This window comes from Hypanus sabinus, chromosome 5 (genome assembly GCF_030144855.1).
Source record: "Hypanus sabinus isolate sHypSab1 chromosome 5, sHypSab1.hap1, whole genome shotgun sequence".
Lineage (NCBI taxonomy): Eukaryota > Metazoa > Chordata > Chondrichthyes > Myliobatiformes > Dasyatidae > Hypanus > Hypanus sabinus.
In genome coordinates, this window is record NC_082710.1 from 151,420,336 (window position 1) to 151,436,180 (window position 15,845).

At 40.2% G+C, this 15,845-nt stretch overlaps 1 protein-coding gene across 2 annotated transcripts in view; it reads right to left on the bottom strand.

Moving 5' to 3' along the window:
- LOC132394460 (major histocompatibility complex class I-related gene protein-like) overlaps window positions 1–15,289 on the bottom strand; it is a 72,836-nt gene extending 57,547 nt beyond the window's left edge. For both annotated transcript variants that reach the window (XM_059970644.1, XM_059970643.1), the window contains exon 1: window positions 15,216–15,289. In XM_059970644.1, the coding sequence (XP_059826627.1) occupies window positions 15,216–15,267 (52 nt within the window). In that variant the 5' untranslated portion in view covers window positions 15,268–15,289. The remainder of the gene's footprint in view (window positions 1–15,215) is intronic.
- Between the last annotated feature and the right edge of the window lie 556 nt (window positions 15,290–15,845).

Below are 15,845 nucleotides of genomic sequence, written 5' to 3' on the forward strand. Positions count from 1 at the left end.
TCCCCCTCCTCCACAGGTATTGACCAGGTAGGCTTAAATCCTACCTACACGGACGAATTCTCTGAGCTCCCAGCTGAATCACAAGCTGTAACTTGCTCCCGATTTCTGACACTTCCCTCCCCTTCCTTGACCTCTCAGTATCTCTTGGAGACAGCTCAGCTACTGATGTCTACTATAAGCCCGTGGACTGTCACAGCTACCTTGACTATTCCTCTTCCCACCCTGTCACTTGTAAAAATGCCACCCCCTTCTCTCAATTCCTCCATCTCCACTGCATTTTCTCTTAGAATGAGGCATTGCATGCCAGGATGAAGGAGATATCTTCCTTTATTGAAGAAAGCGGCTTCTGCTCCTCCACCATCAACTTTGCCCGCAAACACATCTCTCCCATTTCACGCACATCTGCACTCAGCTCATCCTGCCACCACCGCACAAGGGATAGGGTTCTTCTTGTTCACACCTGCCACCCCACCAGCCTCCATGTCCAACACATAATTCTCCGTAACTTCTGCCATCTCCAACAGGATTCCACCACCAAGCACGTCTTTCCCTTCCCCCCTCCACTTTCTGCATTCCGCAGGGATCGGTCCCTACACAATTCTTTTGTCCACTCAATCCCCCCCCCCATTCCTTCCCACCGATCCCCCTCCTGACACTTATCCTTTTAAGTGAAACAAGTTTTACATCTGCCCTTACACTTCCTCCCTCACTACCATTCATGGCCCCAGACAGTCCTTCCAGGTGAGGCGACAGTTCACTTGTGAGTCTATTGGTGTGATATACTGTGTCCAGTGATCCCAGTCTGGCCTTCTATATATTGGTGAGACCCGACGCAGACTGGGAGACTGTTTCACTGAACACCTATGCTCTGTCTGCCAGAGGAAGCAGGACCTCCTAGTGGCCATACATTTTAATTCTACATCCTATTCCCATTCTGATATGTCTATTTATGGCCTCCTCTACTGTTGAGATGAAGCCACACTCTGGCTGGAGGAACAGCACCTTATATTCTGTCTGGATAGCCTCCAACCTGATGGTATGAACATTGACTTCTCTAACTTCCATTAATGCCCCTCCTCTCCTTTTTACCCCACCCCTAATTTTTAACTTTTAAATAAGCTATATTTTTTCTCTCTTTTCCTCTCACAAAAACTCCTTGCCTGTTCTCCATCTTCTTCTGTTGTTCCCTTCCCCCTTTCTTTCTTCCAAGGCCTTCAGTCCTATGATACTCCCCCCTCTCCATCCTTGTTTAAGAAGAGAAATAGGGACAAAGAAGAATATTATGCACCTGTAAGCCATACATTAATAGCATAAAAATTTATGAAGAGTTTTCTTGGAATAGGATCTATTCACATCTGGACAAACAGATTTGTAAGGGTAGTCTGGCTTTGTGTGAGAGAGGTTGCATATTGCAAATGATCAAGTTTCATGCCAGGCATGGGGGTGAAGAATGGACTGGGTGGATGTATGCAGATAGTTGGGAAGGAAGGAGAAGTAGGGGAGAGACACAGAACAGGTAACTCAAGAGAATGGCAAATGTGTGATTTGACAACTTTTGTAGTTGTTCAAATTGACTGTTGAATTTCTTTACCTGTGAGCTCTGGAGAGAAGTAATCAAATACATACTAAATATACTAATGTGGAATCTGCAGTAAGGCAAGGATAGCAAGGGGCAGTTGTAATCATGGAAGCTCATTGAAGTGAGAATGCCAGAGTCACCTCTGCTTGCTAAAGATGAGATAGACTTGGGTAACTGTGGCAATATGCACTCAAGCCAAATGAGTGAGGCCTCTGTAGTGAGACTTCCTGAAAGGTCAACCTAAAAACGTGTCCCTTTACACAATAAGGAGTGCCAAAGTCAGACGAGATAATAAAAGGTTATGAAATATACCCAACAACTAAGGCTCTATTGTCCTTGCTAACATTTAAATATCATTGCTGTTTGCTTGAAGTTCAGTTGACTCCAACATCTCTATTGTGAGTGGTGTTTTATCTTGGGAGTAAGGAATTCAAGCATGTACAGTTAACAATAATTACTATCCATAATTGATATGCTATTTCTTCATGGAAATAGCAGTTTTCAGTTCATATGTCATAAAAGGTGGATGACAGTGGCCCATGCTGTTTTCCTTGGGCACATGCAAAATAAATGGAATGCTTGAGTACTGAGAATGTGTGTGGTCTGCCCCAGTTATTTTATTCTATTTTCTTCTCAGTGGCTACAGTTACTTGGACAATGTTGACAAAGCTTAAATAATGCTGGTGTCTGGAGATATAGGAGGACTGTTGGAAAGACTCATTCCACCGACATGTAACACTGAACGTCATAGGAATTCATTCCTGCCTGTGGCCATCAAACTTTACAACTCCTCCCTTGGAGTGTCAGACACACTGAGCCAATAGGCTGGTCCTGGCTAATTTCCACTTGGCATGATTAACTTATTATTTAATTATTTATAGTTTTATATTGCTATATTTCTGCAGTATTCTTGGTTGGTGCGGCTGTAATGAAACACAATTTCCCTCGAGATCAATAAAGTATGTCTGTTACTTTGAATGTATAATTGTGTCAGAGATTTTCTTTCATTACAGTGGTCGACCAGTGGTTCAGCTCGGACAATTCCTGCTTCTAGATTCCCCGTGTTTCCCAATGTCAAGTCAAATTCATCTGTTATTTATACAGTATCTGCATTTGCAGTTTGTGTACAGTTGCTGATGTTTACAGTTACTGTTCTATAGATTTGCTAAGTATGTCAGCAGAAAAAGGTTAGGGTTGTATGTGGTAACAAACATGTACTCTAATAATAATATTATTTTGTTCTTTGAATGCTCACAAGTACATGAAAGCAGGTGTTATTAAAAAACTTGCATCATTAATATAGCATTTAATATGCAGCATTTAAATGAAAAATTTAATTATGCATTATTTTACAAGAAAGCAATTAAAAAAAGGACTTGCTGTGCTATGTCAGTGGTTATCGGTATTGCCTCTCTAGTTGTCTGTCTTTCTCCTTTATATTTGCTAACAGTACCCTGTAGCAATTTCTCCATTTTTAAAGCATACTTCCTTTGCTGTCTGCTCAAAAGCTGAGGACAGGTATTATACAAGCTAAATATAGTTACTGTGGTCATCTGTTGTTCTCAATAACGAACTTCTGATGACCTTCTGACAGCTCACTGCATTGTCTTTTGTCAGGCAGTTCCTGTCTCATTTCTTTGAGAGGCCCCAGTTAACACAATTGTTTACTTGCATTGGGATTAAGCAAGACAGATACTTCAACTATGTACTCTCATCAATAGTCCTCGAAAATACATTATAGAAAAATAAGCTTCACACAAAAGAATTGACTATCTTGGTTATTATCAAGCTTTTGAACAAGTGTAACTTTATGTTTCCCATTAAACTGGCACTTTCTCAGAGTGCTTTCTAACTGTAGTGTCTACCTTAACAAACAAGATGACAAGATAAAAGTTAGCAACAAACTCTGGCATTCTGGAGCTTGGACTTCAATTCCAGCACAGTTCTATAAGGCATCTCTATATGTTCCCCTCGTGGAACACATGGGCTTTCTCTGGGCCGCCTTCTTTCCTCCCACAGTCCAAAGATGTAGATTGTTCATTGTAAATTGTCCTGTGATTAAGTTAGGCAGGGTTATGGGGTTGCTGGTTGGTTCGAAATGCCGGTACTCCACACTGTATCGCTATATAAAATAGACATTGTTTGAATGTTACAGAAGTTACACAACTTCCTCTTGTTTAACAAGTACTTTTCCACAGTGTACTATATGGTAACCAATATCAGTGCTTTGAATGAATTTGAAATAATCAAATGAAAACAGAAACATTCTTAAACAATGGACATTTACAAAATGGAGAAGATAACAGCATCTGTTAATCATAAGCTGGAACAATTTGATTCATACTGGGAAAATGGTTTAACTACATAATGCCTCATAGGCCTGATTTTATTCTTACAAATCAATGAATATGTTGTAAAAAAAATCACTCCATACTTGTACATAGCTTTTTTTTCCTTTTGCTTGTTTTTTCTTTCCGCTCTTTTCTATAAGTGTATACCTCAGATAAATACTTTGTGGAGATTTGTGATATACATGAACAATGTCTGAAATATATCTTATGGAAATGTTTGTTTGATGATGAACTTCAATTAAAAAAAATGACAAAAAGATTCAGCTTCATACGAGACCGAAGTCTCACACTCACACTCCAATCATCCACTTCTCACACTCACTTTAAACTCATGAGGACCTGGTTCTCACACTCATTTTAAACTCATGAGGACCTGGTTCACAAACTCACTTTAAAAACACAGGGAATTGGTGTCCACACACACTTTAAACTTCAGCACAGTTTATCCATTCCAGCTGCGATACCATTTACCTACATTGTGTCCTATTTCCCCTCCACACTTTTCCTATTTAATCCATGCACAAATTGCTTTAAAGCATTGAATTGTATCTGCTTCTGCCACTTACTTTGGCAGCTCATTTGAAATAAACACAACACAGGGATCTGTTAACATTCAGATCTCTTGTATCATTGTCCTTGAAGGGGAAAAAAAGTCCTAAACAATCTGAGGCCCTTAGCAGTTCATCACATGTTATAACTTCAGCCTCCTATGTACTATTGGGAATAGACAAAGCCAATGCAAATTTTGTTGCAACTATAGCATGCCGCTACTGAAAGCAGCCTGGTGGATCTTTTACAAGAGAAATCTGCAGATGCTGGAAATCTGAGCAACACACACAAAATGTTGGAGGAACTCAGCAGTCCAGATAGCACCTTTGGCAGAAAGAGCAGTCAATGTTTCAGTCCAAATCATTTGGCAGTCCCAAAACATCCTCTGTGCACTTTTCCCCCAAAGATGCTACCTGGCCTGTTGAGTTCCTCCAGAATTTTGTGTGTGTTGATGAAACTCTTCTTCACTCCTTTTAATGCCACTATATTTTTTTCCTGAAGCTTGATTCTATACAGTACAAGTGTAGCCTAGTCAATGTTTTGTACAGCTGCATCATGAAATCCCAGATTTTTTATTCAATATCTCAGACTATAATTGCAAAGGTACCATATAATGTCTTCACTAACCTCTCCACTGATATTTCCACGTCCAGGGAGCAAAGGCCCTGCACTTCAAGATCTTTCTGTATGTTAATGTTGTATGGTGACCATTTGCTCCATAATGACAGATGAGGAAGCTTGTTAAATCCCACAATCATTTTTTTTGTGATAAGCAAAAACAGACCAAGCTCCATTACCCAAAGAGAGAACAGCTCTGTCTCACACAGACAGGGGAGAATGATCATCGCCCACCACAGTTACAGTTAAGGTGACCCACAAATACACAAGCAAATGTACAATCCAAGATAAAATGTAACAATAAATGAAATGGAATTTCCCATAGTAATTCCACAAAATCATTTTAACACAAGAGTAATAAACTGTGCTGGTCATTAGAAAATCAGGTGTGGGCTGTCGACCACCGCCACATCCCAGGAACACAGTTGCTGTGTTTTTTTAGGTATTTAATCAACATGTCCAGAAGACCATGAGACATAGAACAGAATTAAGCCATTTGGCCCATTATCTGTTCTGCTGTTTGATCATTGCTGATTCATTTCCTACACAGCCCCATTATACTGGCTTCTCAATGTAGCCTTTCACACCCTGACTAATAAAGAATCCATCAACCTCTGTCTTAAATATACCCAATCACCCAGCCTCCATGGCCGCCACTGGCAACAAATTCAAGATTCACACTCTGACTAAAGAAATTCCTGCTCATCTCCATTCTGAAGTTATGCCCCTCTATTCTGTGGTTCTGACCTCAGGTCCCAGACTCCTTCCCTACAGGAAATATCCACTCCACTGAAGCGTTTCAACATTCAACAGGTTTCAATGAAATCTGCCATTAATCTTCTAACTTCCCGAACGCACAGGCCCAGAGCCATCATATGCTCCTCATATGATGAGCCTTCCATTCACCTAATAATTTTCATTAACCTCCCTTGTAAATTCTCCAATATCAGCATATGTTTTCTTAGATAAGTGGCACAAAACTGCTCACAATGCTCCAAATGAGGCCTTGCCAGTGCCTTGTAAAGCATCATCATTACATCTTTGCTTTTATATTCAATGACACTTTAGGGAATCCTGCACAAGGACACCAACGTCACTTCGCATCTCAGATTCTTGAATTTCCACCTCATTTAGAAAATAGTCTACACTTGCATTCCCTGTAGCAAAGTCCAGGACCATATACTTCCTGATATTATATTCCTCTGCCACTTCTTTGCTAATTCCCCTAATATGTCCAAGTTCTTCTGCTCCCTTCCTGCTTCTTCAACATGACCTGCCCCACCACCTATATATGTTTCATCCACAACCTTAGCCACAAAGTCATCAAATCCATCATTCAAACCATAGACATGCAATGTAAAAAGTAGTCCCAACACTGACCCCTGAAGAACAACAACTGTAACCAGCAACCAATCAGAAATGCTAATTTTATTCTCCCTCGTTGCCTCCTGCCAATCAGCCAATGTTCTATTCACACTAATATCAGTCCTGTAATACCATGGGCTTTTAACTTGTTAAGCAGCCTAATGTGCAGTGCCTAGTCAAAGAGCTTCTCAAAATCTAAGTATATATCATCTGATTCTCATTTGTATATTCTGCTTGTTATTTTCTCAAAGAATTGCAAAAGTTTGTCAGGCAAAGTTTTCCCATGCTGCCCTTGGCCTATTTTATCACGTGCCTGCAAGTACCAGTTGGATCAACTACACATGCCCTGAAACGTACTCCATAAAAATTGGCTCCAACATGTTCCCAACCACTGAGGTCAGGATAACTGGCTTCAAATTTCCTTTCTTCTGACTCCTTTGTTTTTTTGAAGTGTTCCAACATTTGTAATATTCCAGTACTCTGAAACCTTGCCAGACAGTGATTCTTGAAAAATCATTACTAATGCATCCACAATCTCTTCAGGTACCTCTATCAGTACCCTAGGGTGTAGTCCATCTGGTCCAAGTGGCTTATCTTACCATCCATAAGATACTGGTCTCTTTCAGGTTCAGTTGTAACCCATGGCTTTTATATAGGTTATACATTCCATAACTGAAACCATGCCCATGCACTAGTTCCAACTGAACTCTTTCAGAATGCCATGGACCCAATTCAACACATCCCTGATTTTGGCACATGAGAGGAAACATGCCACCTAGGTGCCTCTATTGTATCCACAACATCTTGGACCTACTGATCTAACTATGGAATCCCTTATCGCTGCTGGAGTTCTCTTCTTCCCATTTCGCTTCTGAGCCACAGTGCAAGACTCAGCACTGAAGACTGGGTCACTGCAACTGCATCATGCCCCCTCCCAAAAGTGTCCAAAGTTGCTTACCTATCATTAAGGGAAACAGCTACAGGAGTACTCTGCATTGGCTGCATACTTCCTTGCCATCTCCTGACAGTCACCCATGTACTTGCCACCTTCAACGCAAGGGTGACTACCTCCCTTCAGATCCTATTTATCACCTCATTTTCCCATACGAGCTGACATTAATCAAGCTGCAGCTCCAGTTTCATAGCACATTCTCGGAGGAGCAGAAGCTCAGTGTACCTGGTGCAGTAATGGTTGTTCAGGAGGCTGGATGCCTCTCAGCATACCCACATCTCACACAGACATGACACAACCTCTGAGGTTATTCTCACTGCTCCAACTATACACCCTCACTGATGAATGATAAAGAATCTTAGCAGATATGTACCTCACTAAGCCTGCCCTCACAGAAGCCCAATGAGCCAAAACCTCCCTACTCTAACTCTAGCAACACACACAAAATGCTGGTGGAATGCAGCAGGCCAGGTGGCACCTATAGGGAGTCCAGTTGATGTTTCGGGCCAAGTCTCTTCTTCAGGACTAACTGAAAGAAAAGATAGTAAGAGATTTGAAAGGGTCTTACTATCTTTTCTTTCAGTCAGTCCTGATGAAGGGTCTCGGTCTGAAATGTCGGCTGCACTTCTTCCTATAGATGCTGCCTGGCCTGCTGTGTTCCACCAGCATTTTGTGTGTGTTGCTTGAATTTCCAGCATCTGCAGATTTCCTTGTGTTTGCACTCTAACACTACTCCACTTCACTTGTCCACACCTTCCTTTTACTTGACCTTGCTAGTGATTGGGGTACAATAATTTGACTTTCAAAGTATTTCATCACAGCAGATGCGGGTGCCACTGTGTGACAGTTATTGAGGAAACTCAATCTGCTCTTCTTGGGCACAGGTATGATTGTTGCAGTTTTGAAGCAGATGGGAACTTCTGACTGCAGCAGTGAGAAATTGAAGATGTCCTTGAACAAACTTGCCAGTTGGTTGGCAGAGGATTTTAGCACCCTTACAAGCATCCCACCAGGACCTTACACCTCTTGAAAGATGTTCTGAAGTTGGCCTCCAAGACACAGACCACATGCTCAATAGATGCTACATGGATTCAGAGAGGTGTAGTTTTGGAATCCCTTTCAAAATTTTATACTTCCTTTCAAAGCCATTCATGATGTTAGGTTTTACCTTGTAGGAAGTTTCATTTGTGGTGGCATTCGTCAGTCTCGAGAGACCATGGATCTGCGCCTGGAGTTTCCAGGGTGCAGGCTTGGGCAGGGTTGTGTGGGAGACCGGCAGTTGCCCAAGCTGCAGGCCTCTCCACGCCACCGATGTTGTCCAAGGGAAGGGCACTAGGACCCATGCAGCTTGGCACCAGTGATGTCACAGAGCAATGTGTTGTTAAGTGCCTTGCTCAAGGACACAAACACGCTCCCTCAGCTGAGGCTCGAACCAGTGACCTTCAGGTTACTAGACTGATGCCTTGCCCACTAGGCCATGCGCCAACACAAGTCTCATTTACTGCCCATTTAATGCTGAAACAGAGTCATGGAAGCAGAACATTCTGCTCACTGTGTCCATGGCAACCATGAAGCACCCAGTTTTACACTAATCCAAACTTAACCCATTTTTATTCTCCCTACATTCCAACATTTCCCTCCAGATTCTACCACATATATCATAACCAGTCAATTTACTGTGACCAATTAAACTACCAACTTACATGTACCTTGGAAGTAAAATAAGGAAGAGCATATTGAGGAAGAACATTTAAGTTTCAAATAGATTGCCTGGTGATCAATTGAGTTAGACATGAACAGGCAATTATGCAGGTTGTGCCTCTGTTAATGTTTGATGACAATTATGCCAGCATCATTCGATCCCCCTTACCCTGTAGAACCTTATTACCAATAAGATAAGACTGTAAGAATGAGGACTACAATTGTGTCACTCAGCCCATCAAGTTTGCTCCATATTCAATGATATGAACATTATCTTTCTTTCTGCTAGCCATGCCCACTGTAACCCTTATAGATCAAGAAATTATTAAATTCTGCCTTGAATACACCCAGACATTTAACATCAACTACTCTGAGGCAATGAATTCCACGGATCTGTCAATCTGGCTGAAGTAAATCCTCTTCATCTCAGCATCTAATGTCTTCTATTTATTCTAAGGCTGTCCACCCAGATCATAAATTCTCCTAATAATGGCCAAATTTTCTCCAGTTGTACCCTACCCAGGCCTTTCAGTATTTAGTGGCTTTCAGTGAGGACCCCACCCCCCACCTCATCCTTCTGAACTGCATTGAGTACAGACTCAGAAATATCAAGTGTTCCTCATATGTTGAGGCTTTCTTTCCTGGGACAATTCTTGTGAACTTTATCTGGACCCTTTCCAGGGCTAACATATCTTTCATTAGATACAGGGCCAAAAATTATTCAGAATATTCCACATACAGTTATCCTGTTACATTTACTCCTTTTCTACTTAAAAAGTCAGTACAATCAGATTTTAGGTTTAAAATCTCTAGTGTCATGGTAGTCCTCCCTGTGTTGACCAAAGTATTCAATCAACCTCTATCAGCTCTGACTTCCTGATTCTCCAGAATTTACATCCTTTGTTCAGATCTAGAAAGTTGAATGACATCCTCTAATCCTTCCTTTAAGTTACTTCTTAAAATACTCATTTAGTTACATGTTATAATATTGCATTTAAAATTAGGGTAGATGAAACTTCATCAATTGTTCAGAAATAGGGGGAGCAGCTTCAATTTCCTGGGTTCAAATATCTCTGAAGATCTATCCTGGGCCCTAGCATATTGATGCAATTACAAGGAAATTACATTAGGAGCTTGAGGAAAATGGGTAGGTCACCAAAGACATTTGCAGATTTCCACAGGTACACCATGGAGAGCATTCTATATGGATGCATCACTGTCTGGTAAGGAGGCACCATACCACAGGAGCAGGAAAAGCTGCATACAGAACTCTGCCATCTCCATCATGGGTACTAACCTCCCTAGTATTGAGGACACCTTCAGAAAGGTGGCATCTGTCATTAAGAACCCACATCACCCAGGACATAGCCTCTTATCAATGTGACATCAGCAAAATGGTACTGGAGCCTAAAGACATGGACTCAACATTTCAGGAACAGCTTCTTCCACTCCACTCTCAAATTTCTGATTAGTTGATAGACCTATGAACATTTCTTGCACTGTTCCTCTCTTTTTGCACTGCTTAACTTATTGTACTACTTTTTGTAATTTATTGCTCTATTATTATGTATTGCAATGTTCTTCTGCCACAAAGCAAGAAATTTTAAGACATCTGTTTGATATTTTAAACTTGATTCTGATTTTTTTCACAATATGAAGTAAAATTGTGTATGCTAACAGTCTCAAAAGCTCTTTAACTTAACTTCATTAACAGAATTGCAATAACTATGTTACTGTTTACTTCCCCCAAATTAGATTGTCAAGGAGAATATAATTGTTTCATACATAGCTGTCACTTCTGGCATCAATACTGAATTTTATTGCCAAGTTTATTGAACTTATCCTGTACCTTGGGTTTGTCTTGTAGAGTATCTGCCATACAAACATAACATGAGCAGGATGATATCATTTCACTCTGTTCTTGTTTACCATTCTATAAGATCATAGCTAATCTTTGCAACACTTTTATATCTAATCCAAGTCTCCAACTTTTTCTAAAGCTGCATCGATCATTGTATTGAGTAATTGAATGATAAGAGCTCCCCTCAAATTCCTGGGAGAACACATCACTCACAACTTTTCATAGTCCCAGAATGCATCCTGCACAGTCAAGACAGCTCACTAATGCCTCAAATTTCTGAGTAGGCTGAATAGAGATAGACTTTGCACAGACATGCTCAGCATTCTACAGATATGCAATAGAGAATATCTTAACAGGCTGCATCACTGCATGGTATGGAAACTAAATGGCATCAGACAGAAAGGCAATGTGATCTGTAATCAATACTTCCAAATGAATCACTGGCAGTAGCCTACCAAAGGTCATGTATGCAGAAAGGTGTCAGAAAGTGGCCAGTAACAACATAAAAGATACCACAAATGCTGTTCATGGACTGTTCATCCTGTTGTTATCAGGAATGATTGTTGGGTTTTATCAGATTGAGGGTAACAATTATTTCATTCTCCTTATACTTGTGTACAAGAAATAACATAAAACAATATTGAATCTTATACCTTGCATCAGTTAGAGATTGGCAATTGTGAAATTGTGAGCATCACTGAGCCTTAGCTGAGAGAACATTATATTTAGGAGCTCAGTATTCAAGGATACATTTATACAGAGAGAACAGGCAGTTAAGCATGATGGTATGGGTTGGCTTAGTTAAGTAAGAAATTAAATCAAGTCCTTAGCAAGCGGTAATAGAAGATCAGAAAATGCAGAATACTTCTGGTGAGAGTTAATATAGGATGAAAGACCATGATGCAAATTATATACAGACATCTGAATGTTGGCTAGGATGTGGAATATAAATTACAATGCAAGAAGGAAAAGGCATGTAATAAGGGCAATGTTATCAAAGTCATGGGGGATTTCAATATGCAGGCGGATTGAGAAATTCAGGTTGCTACTGGATCCCAAGAGAGGGAACTTGTAGAATGCCAAAAAGATGACTTTTTAGCTTGTTTTGACCCACTTGGGGAAATGCAATTTTGGATCAGGTGTTGTGTAATTAGCCAGATTTGATTAGGGAGTTTAAGGTAAAGGAACTCAAAGGAGTAGTGATTATAATATTATAGAATTCACCCTGCAGGTTCAGAGGGAGAAAATGAGGTCAGATATATTAGTATTGCAGTGGAATAATAGGAATTATAGAAAAGAAATGAGAGGAAGGAAACTGGAGTTTCTGGGGACAAGGTACAGGATAGACACAAACCAAAGATGAATAATAAGTATTATAAAGGGGGGGATGAGGCTCATAAGAGAAGACAAAGAGTGCATATAATATTGTAAAAGTCACTGGGAAGTGAGAGGATTGGGAAATTTAAAAACAGAAAGCAATTGGAAAGCCGTAAAGAGAAAAAGATTGAATATGAATGGAAGCTGGCTAATAATATAAAGATACAAAACATTTTTTTTCAGATATATAAAGAGTAAAAGATAGGTATGTGGACAATGAACCATTGGAAATTAATGCTGAAGGGATAGTAGAATGAAATAGTGGATGAAAATAATCAGTATTTTGCAACAGGTTCACTGTGGAATACACCAATGGTATGTCAGAAAATCGAGTGCCGGGGGCATAAGTGAGTTTTAGTTCCTATTAATATGGAGATGCTGCTAAGGAAGTTGAAAGGTCTGAAAGTGGATAAGTCACCAGATAGAGTATATCACAGGGTTCAGAAACGGATAAATGAAGAGATTATGGAGATACCAATGATCTTTCAAGAATCACTAGATTCTGGAATGGTTCCTGAGCACTTAAAATTGCAACTGTCACTCCACTCTCAGAAGGGAGGGAGCAGTAGACAGGAATTAAAAGCTCAGTTATCCTGACTTCAGTGGTTAAAAAGATGTTGAAGTCTATTATTAAGGATGAAGTTTCACGGTACTGGGAGGCACATGATAAAATAGGCCAAAGTCAACATGGTTTTCGAAAGGGAACTTTTTAATGAGGAGAAACCCAATCAAGGTAGACAAAGAATCAACTTGGATTTTCTGAAGGCATTTGACAAGGTGCCACATATGAGGTTGCTTAACATGAGTCCATGGTATTACATGAAAGATACTGACATGTATAGAAAAGTGGCTGGCTGGCAGGAGGCAAAAAGTGGAAATAATAGGTTCCTATTCTGGTTAGCTGCGAGTGACTTGTGTGTATTGTGAGTGATTATTTTCATGTATTATTTCAATGATTTGGTTGATGCAATTTTACAGCTTTGTGGCTGTTCGCAGATGGCATAGCGATAAATAAGGGGGAATATAGTGTTGTTGAAGTGAGGAGCCTGCAGAAATGCTTAGACAGACTGGGAGAATGTGCAAAGAAATGGAAGATGGAATATAGAGAATTGTTGCTTCCAATCTAGCAACAGAGACTAAGGGAAGATCTGATAGATGTTTATACAATTATGAGAGGCGTAGACAGAGAGACCAACTGATAAACTTTTTCCAGTGTCAAGCTTTCTAATGTTGCCCCCCAACACCACACGATAAGCCATTTCTGTATGTTCCAGAGCACACAAAATGAATGCCAACATTGCATTTGTCTTCCCTACAACTGATGAAACCTTTTGGGAATTCTGCACAGCAACTTCCAAATCATTATGCTCTTCTGATTTTTTAAATTTTCTAGCCATTTTCTAGTTTTCTAGTCTATGCTTTTATTCGTTCTACCAAAGCATAAATCCTTCTAACAAAGTACACCCCCCAAGATTCACCTATCGTCTGACATTCCTCATTCCTCACACCATTCAAATTTACTCAGTTTTTTTCTTCTTCCAGTGCTTCAAAAGGGTTTCATCCTGAAACTTTGACTGCACTTTTTTTTCTGATAGATGCTGCCTGGCCTGCTGTGTTCCTCCATCATATTGTGTGTGTTGATCAGATTTCAAGCGTCCACAGACTTTTTCTTGAAAATAATTGAGTTTATTTGAAGTGGAGCTGGATAGGTTCTTCATTAGTCAGAGCTTCAAAGCACAAGGCAAGTTGGGAGAAGAACATGTTTGAGAGGGAGAATAAATTGGCATGGTGGAACATCAGTGCCCTAATTCTGCCCCTATGTCTTATGGCCTTTTTTAACTTCTGTTGCTTTTTTGTTGTTTCCAAAGCAGCAGCAGAAACTGAGGGAAGATCTGACAGATATTTCTATAATAATGAGATGTATAGACAGAGAGGGCAGTTGATAACCTTTTCCCACGGTCATGCTGTTTAATATTGACACCCCCCCCCCAAACACACACACACACACACACACAAAATAGACCCTCTGTCATGCATCTCCTTTAAAATTACCTTCTCTCATACAGCTAAATAGAAAGGAAAGTTGTGCGGGGAGCAGGATGTTATTTTTAAAGAGAATGGAGGGTGTCTGAAATTTGTTGTCAGGATAGCAGTTGATGTAGAAATAATACAAGTATTTAAAACTCTACTGAATAGGCATATTAATTACATAGAACGGAGGAATATAGACCATATTCTGGACAAATGTATTAGATCTCTTCTATTTAATTACTTCCTCACAACATTTCAGGGCAAAGGGCTTGATCCTGCACTACACTGAATTATGTTTAAATGCTCATGACTGATCTATTACTCTCTTCTAAGAAGAGAAAATCTGCAGATGCTGGAAACCCAAGCAGCACACACAAAATGCTAAAGGGACTCAGCAGACCAGGCGACATCTATGGAAAAGATGTTTCAGGCCAAAATCTATCTGGGAAGTAGTTGTAAGTTAGAGATTTCACTTCTCTTTCTGATAACATTTTGCCAACAAACATCGTTCTGTAAGTGATGAAGATGCAAGGTACGGCTTTCCGACTCTTTCACGTTGTATCCCCATTTTAATGAATAGAAATTAACATTGAGCGCAGTTTATGTTTCAGTCTTACGCTCCGGTAAAATGATGCCTAATGAAACCCGAAATGTTGTAAAACCAAAACAGGAGCTCCATTCTGGTGATAGATCAGTCTTAAGAGATTAAACACTACACTTACACAAACCTGAGCGCACTTTGCAGAGCACAAGCGGTTTGGACTACGAGCTCACTTCTGTTCAGTGGTGGCACTTCATTCAGTATAAATAAAACTAGTAAAGTGTACTTACTGGATAGAACCACTTGCAAGTGGAAGAAACCCAGGACCACGCACAGGAACATCCTGAACTGTGCACTACGACTCACCAAGACTGGAGCGGAACTGAATCGGACTTCTCTCTCAAAGAGTCGGTACGGAAGCTTATGACCCAATCAGAATGTAACTATAGTGTTTCGTCATCAGCCTCTAGGCGGGCTGATTAGAATCTAACCTGCCTCAAATTTAAATTGTTATCTTTCACAGTAGTGTCATGAAACCAAGGGCTGAAAAATGTTCACGATAGCGCTCTTTAGCTGGAACGCTACTTGATCGGTATTGAAATCACACTTGGTCGTCGACAATGGGCAGAGCATGGGCTGCACACTGTTGCATGGTCAATTAGCGAGAACCTACTCAATAGGATATTGGGATAAATCATACGACGGAGAAAATTATTAAATACTTGAAGCAAGTACTCCCCTGTAAATCACAATTCATTTCGTTCTTGCTGTATCAAGAGTTTCCATTTAAATCGTATACTTTAATGCCAGATTCGCAAATAGTTAGTGTCCACTTCAAAACAAATTTCACGTCACATGCTGGTGATAATATACCTGATTCGGATTCTAATATAATGCGTGGCCCTTTTTTTTGTGGTGGA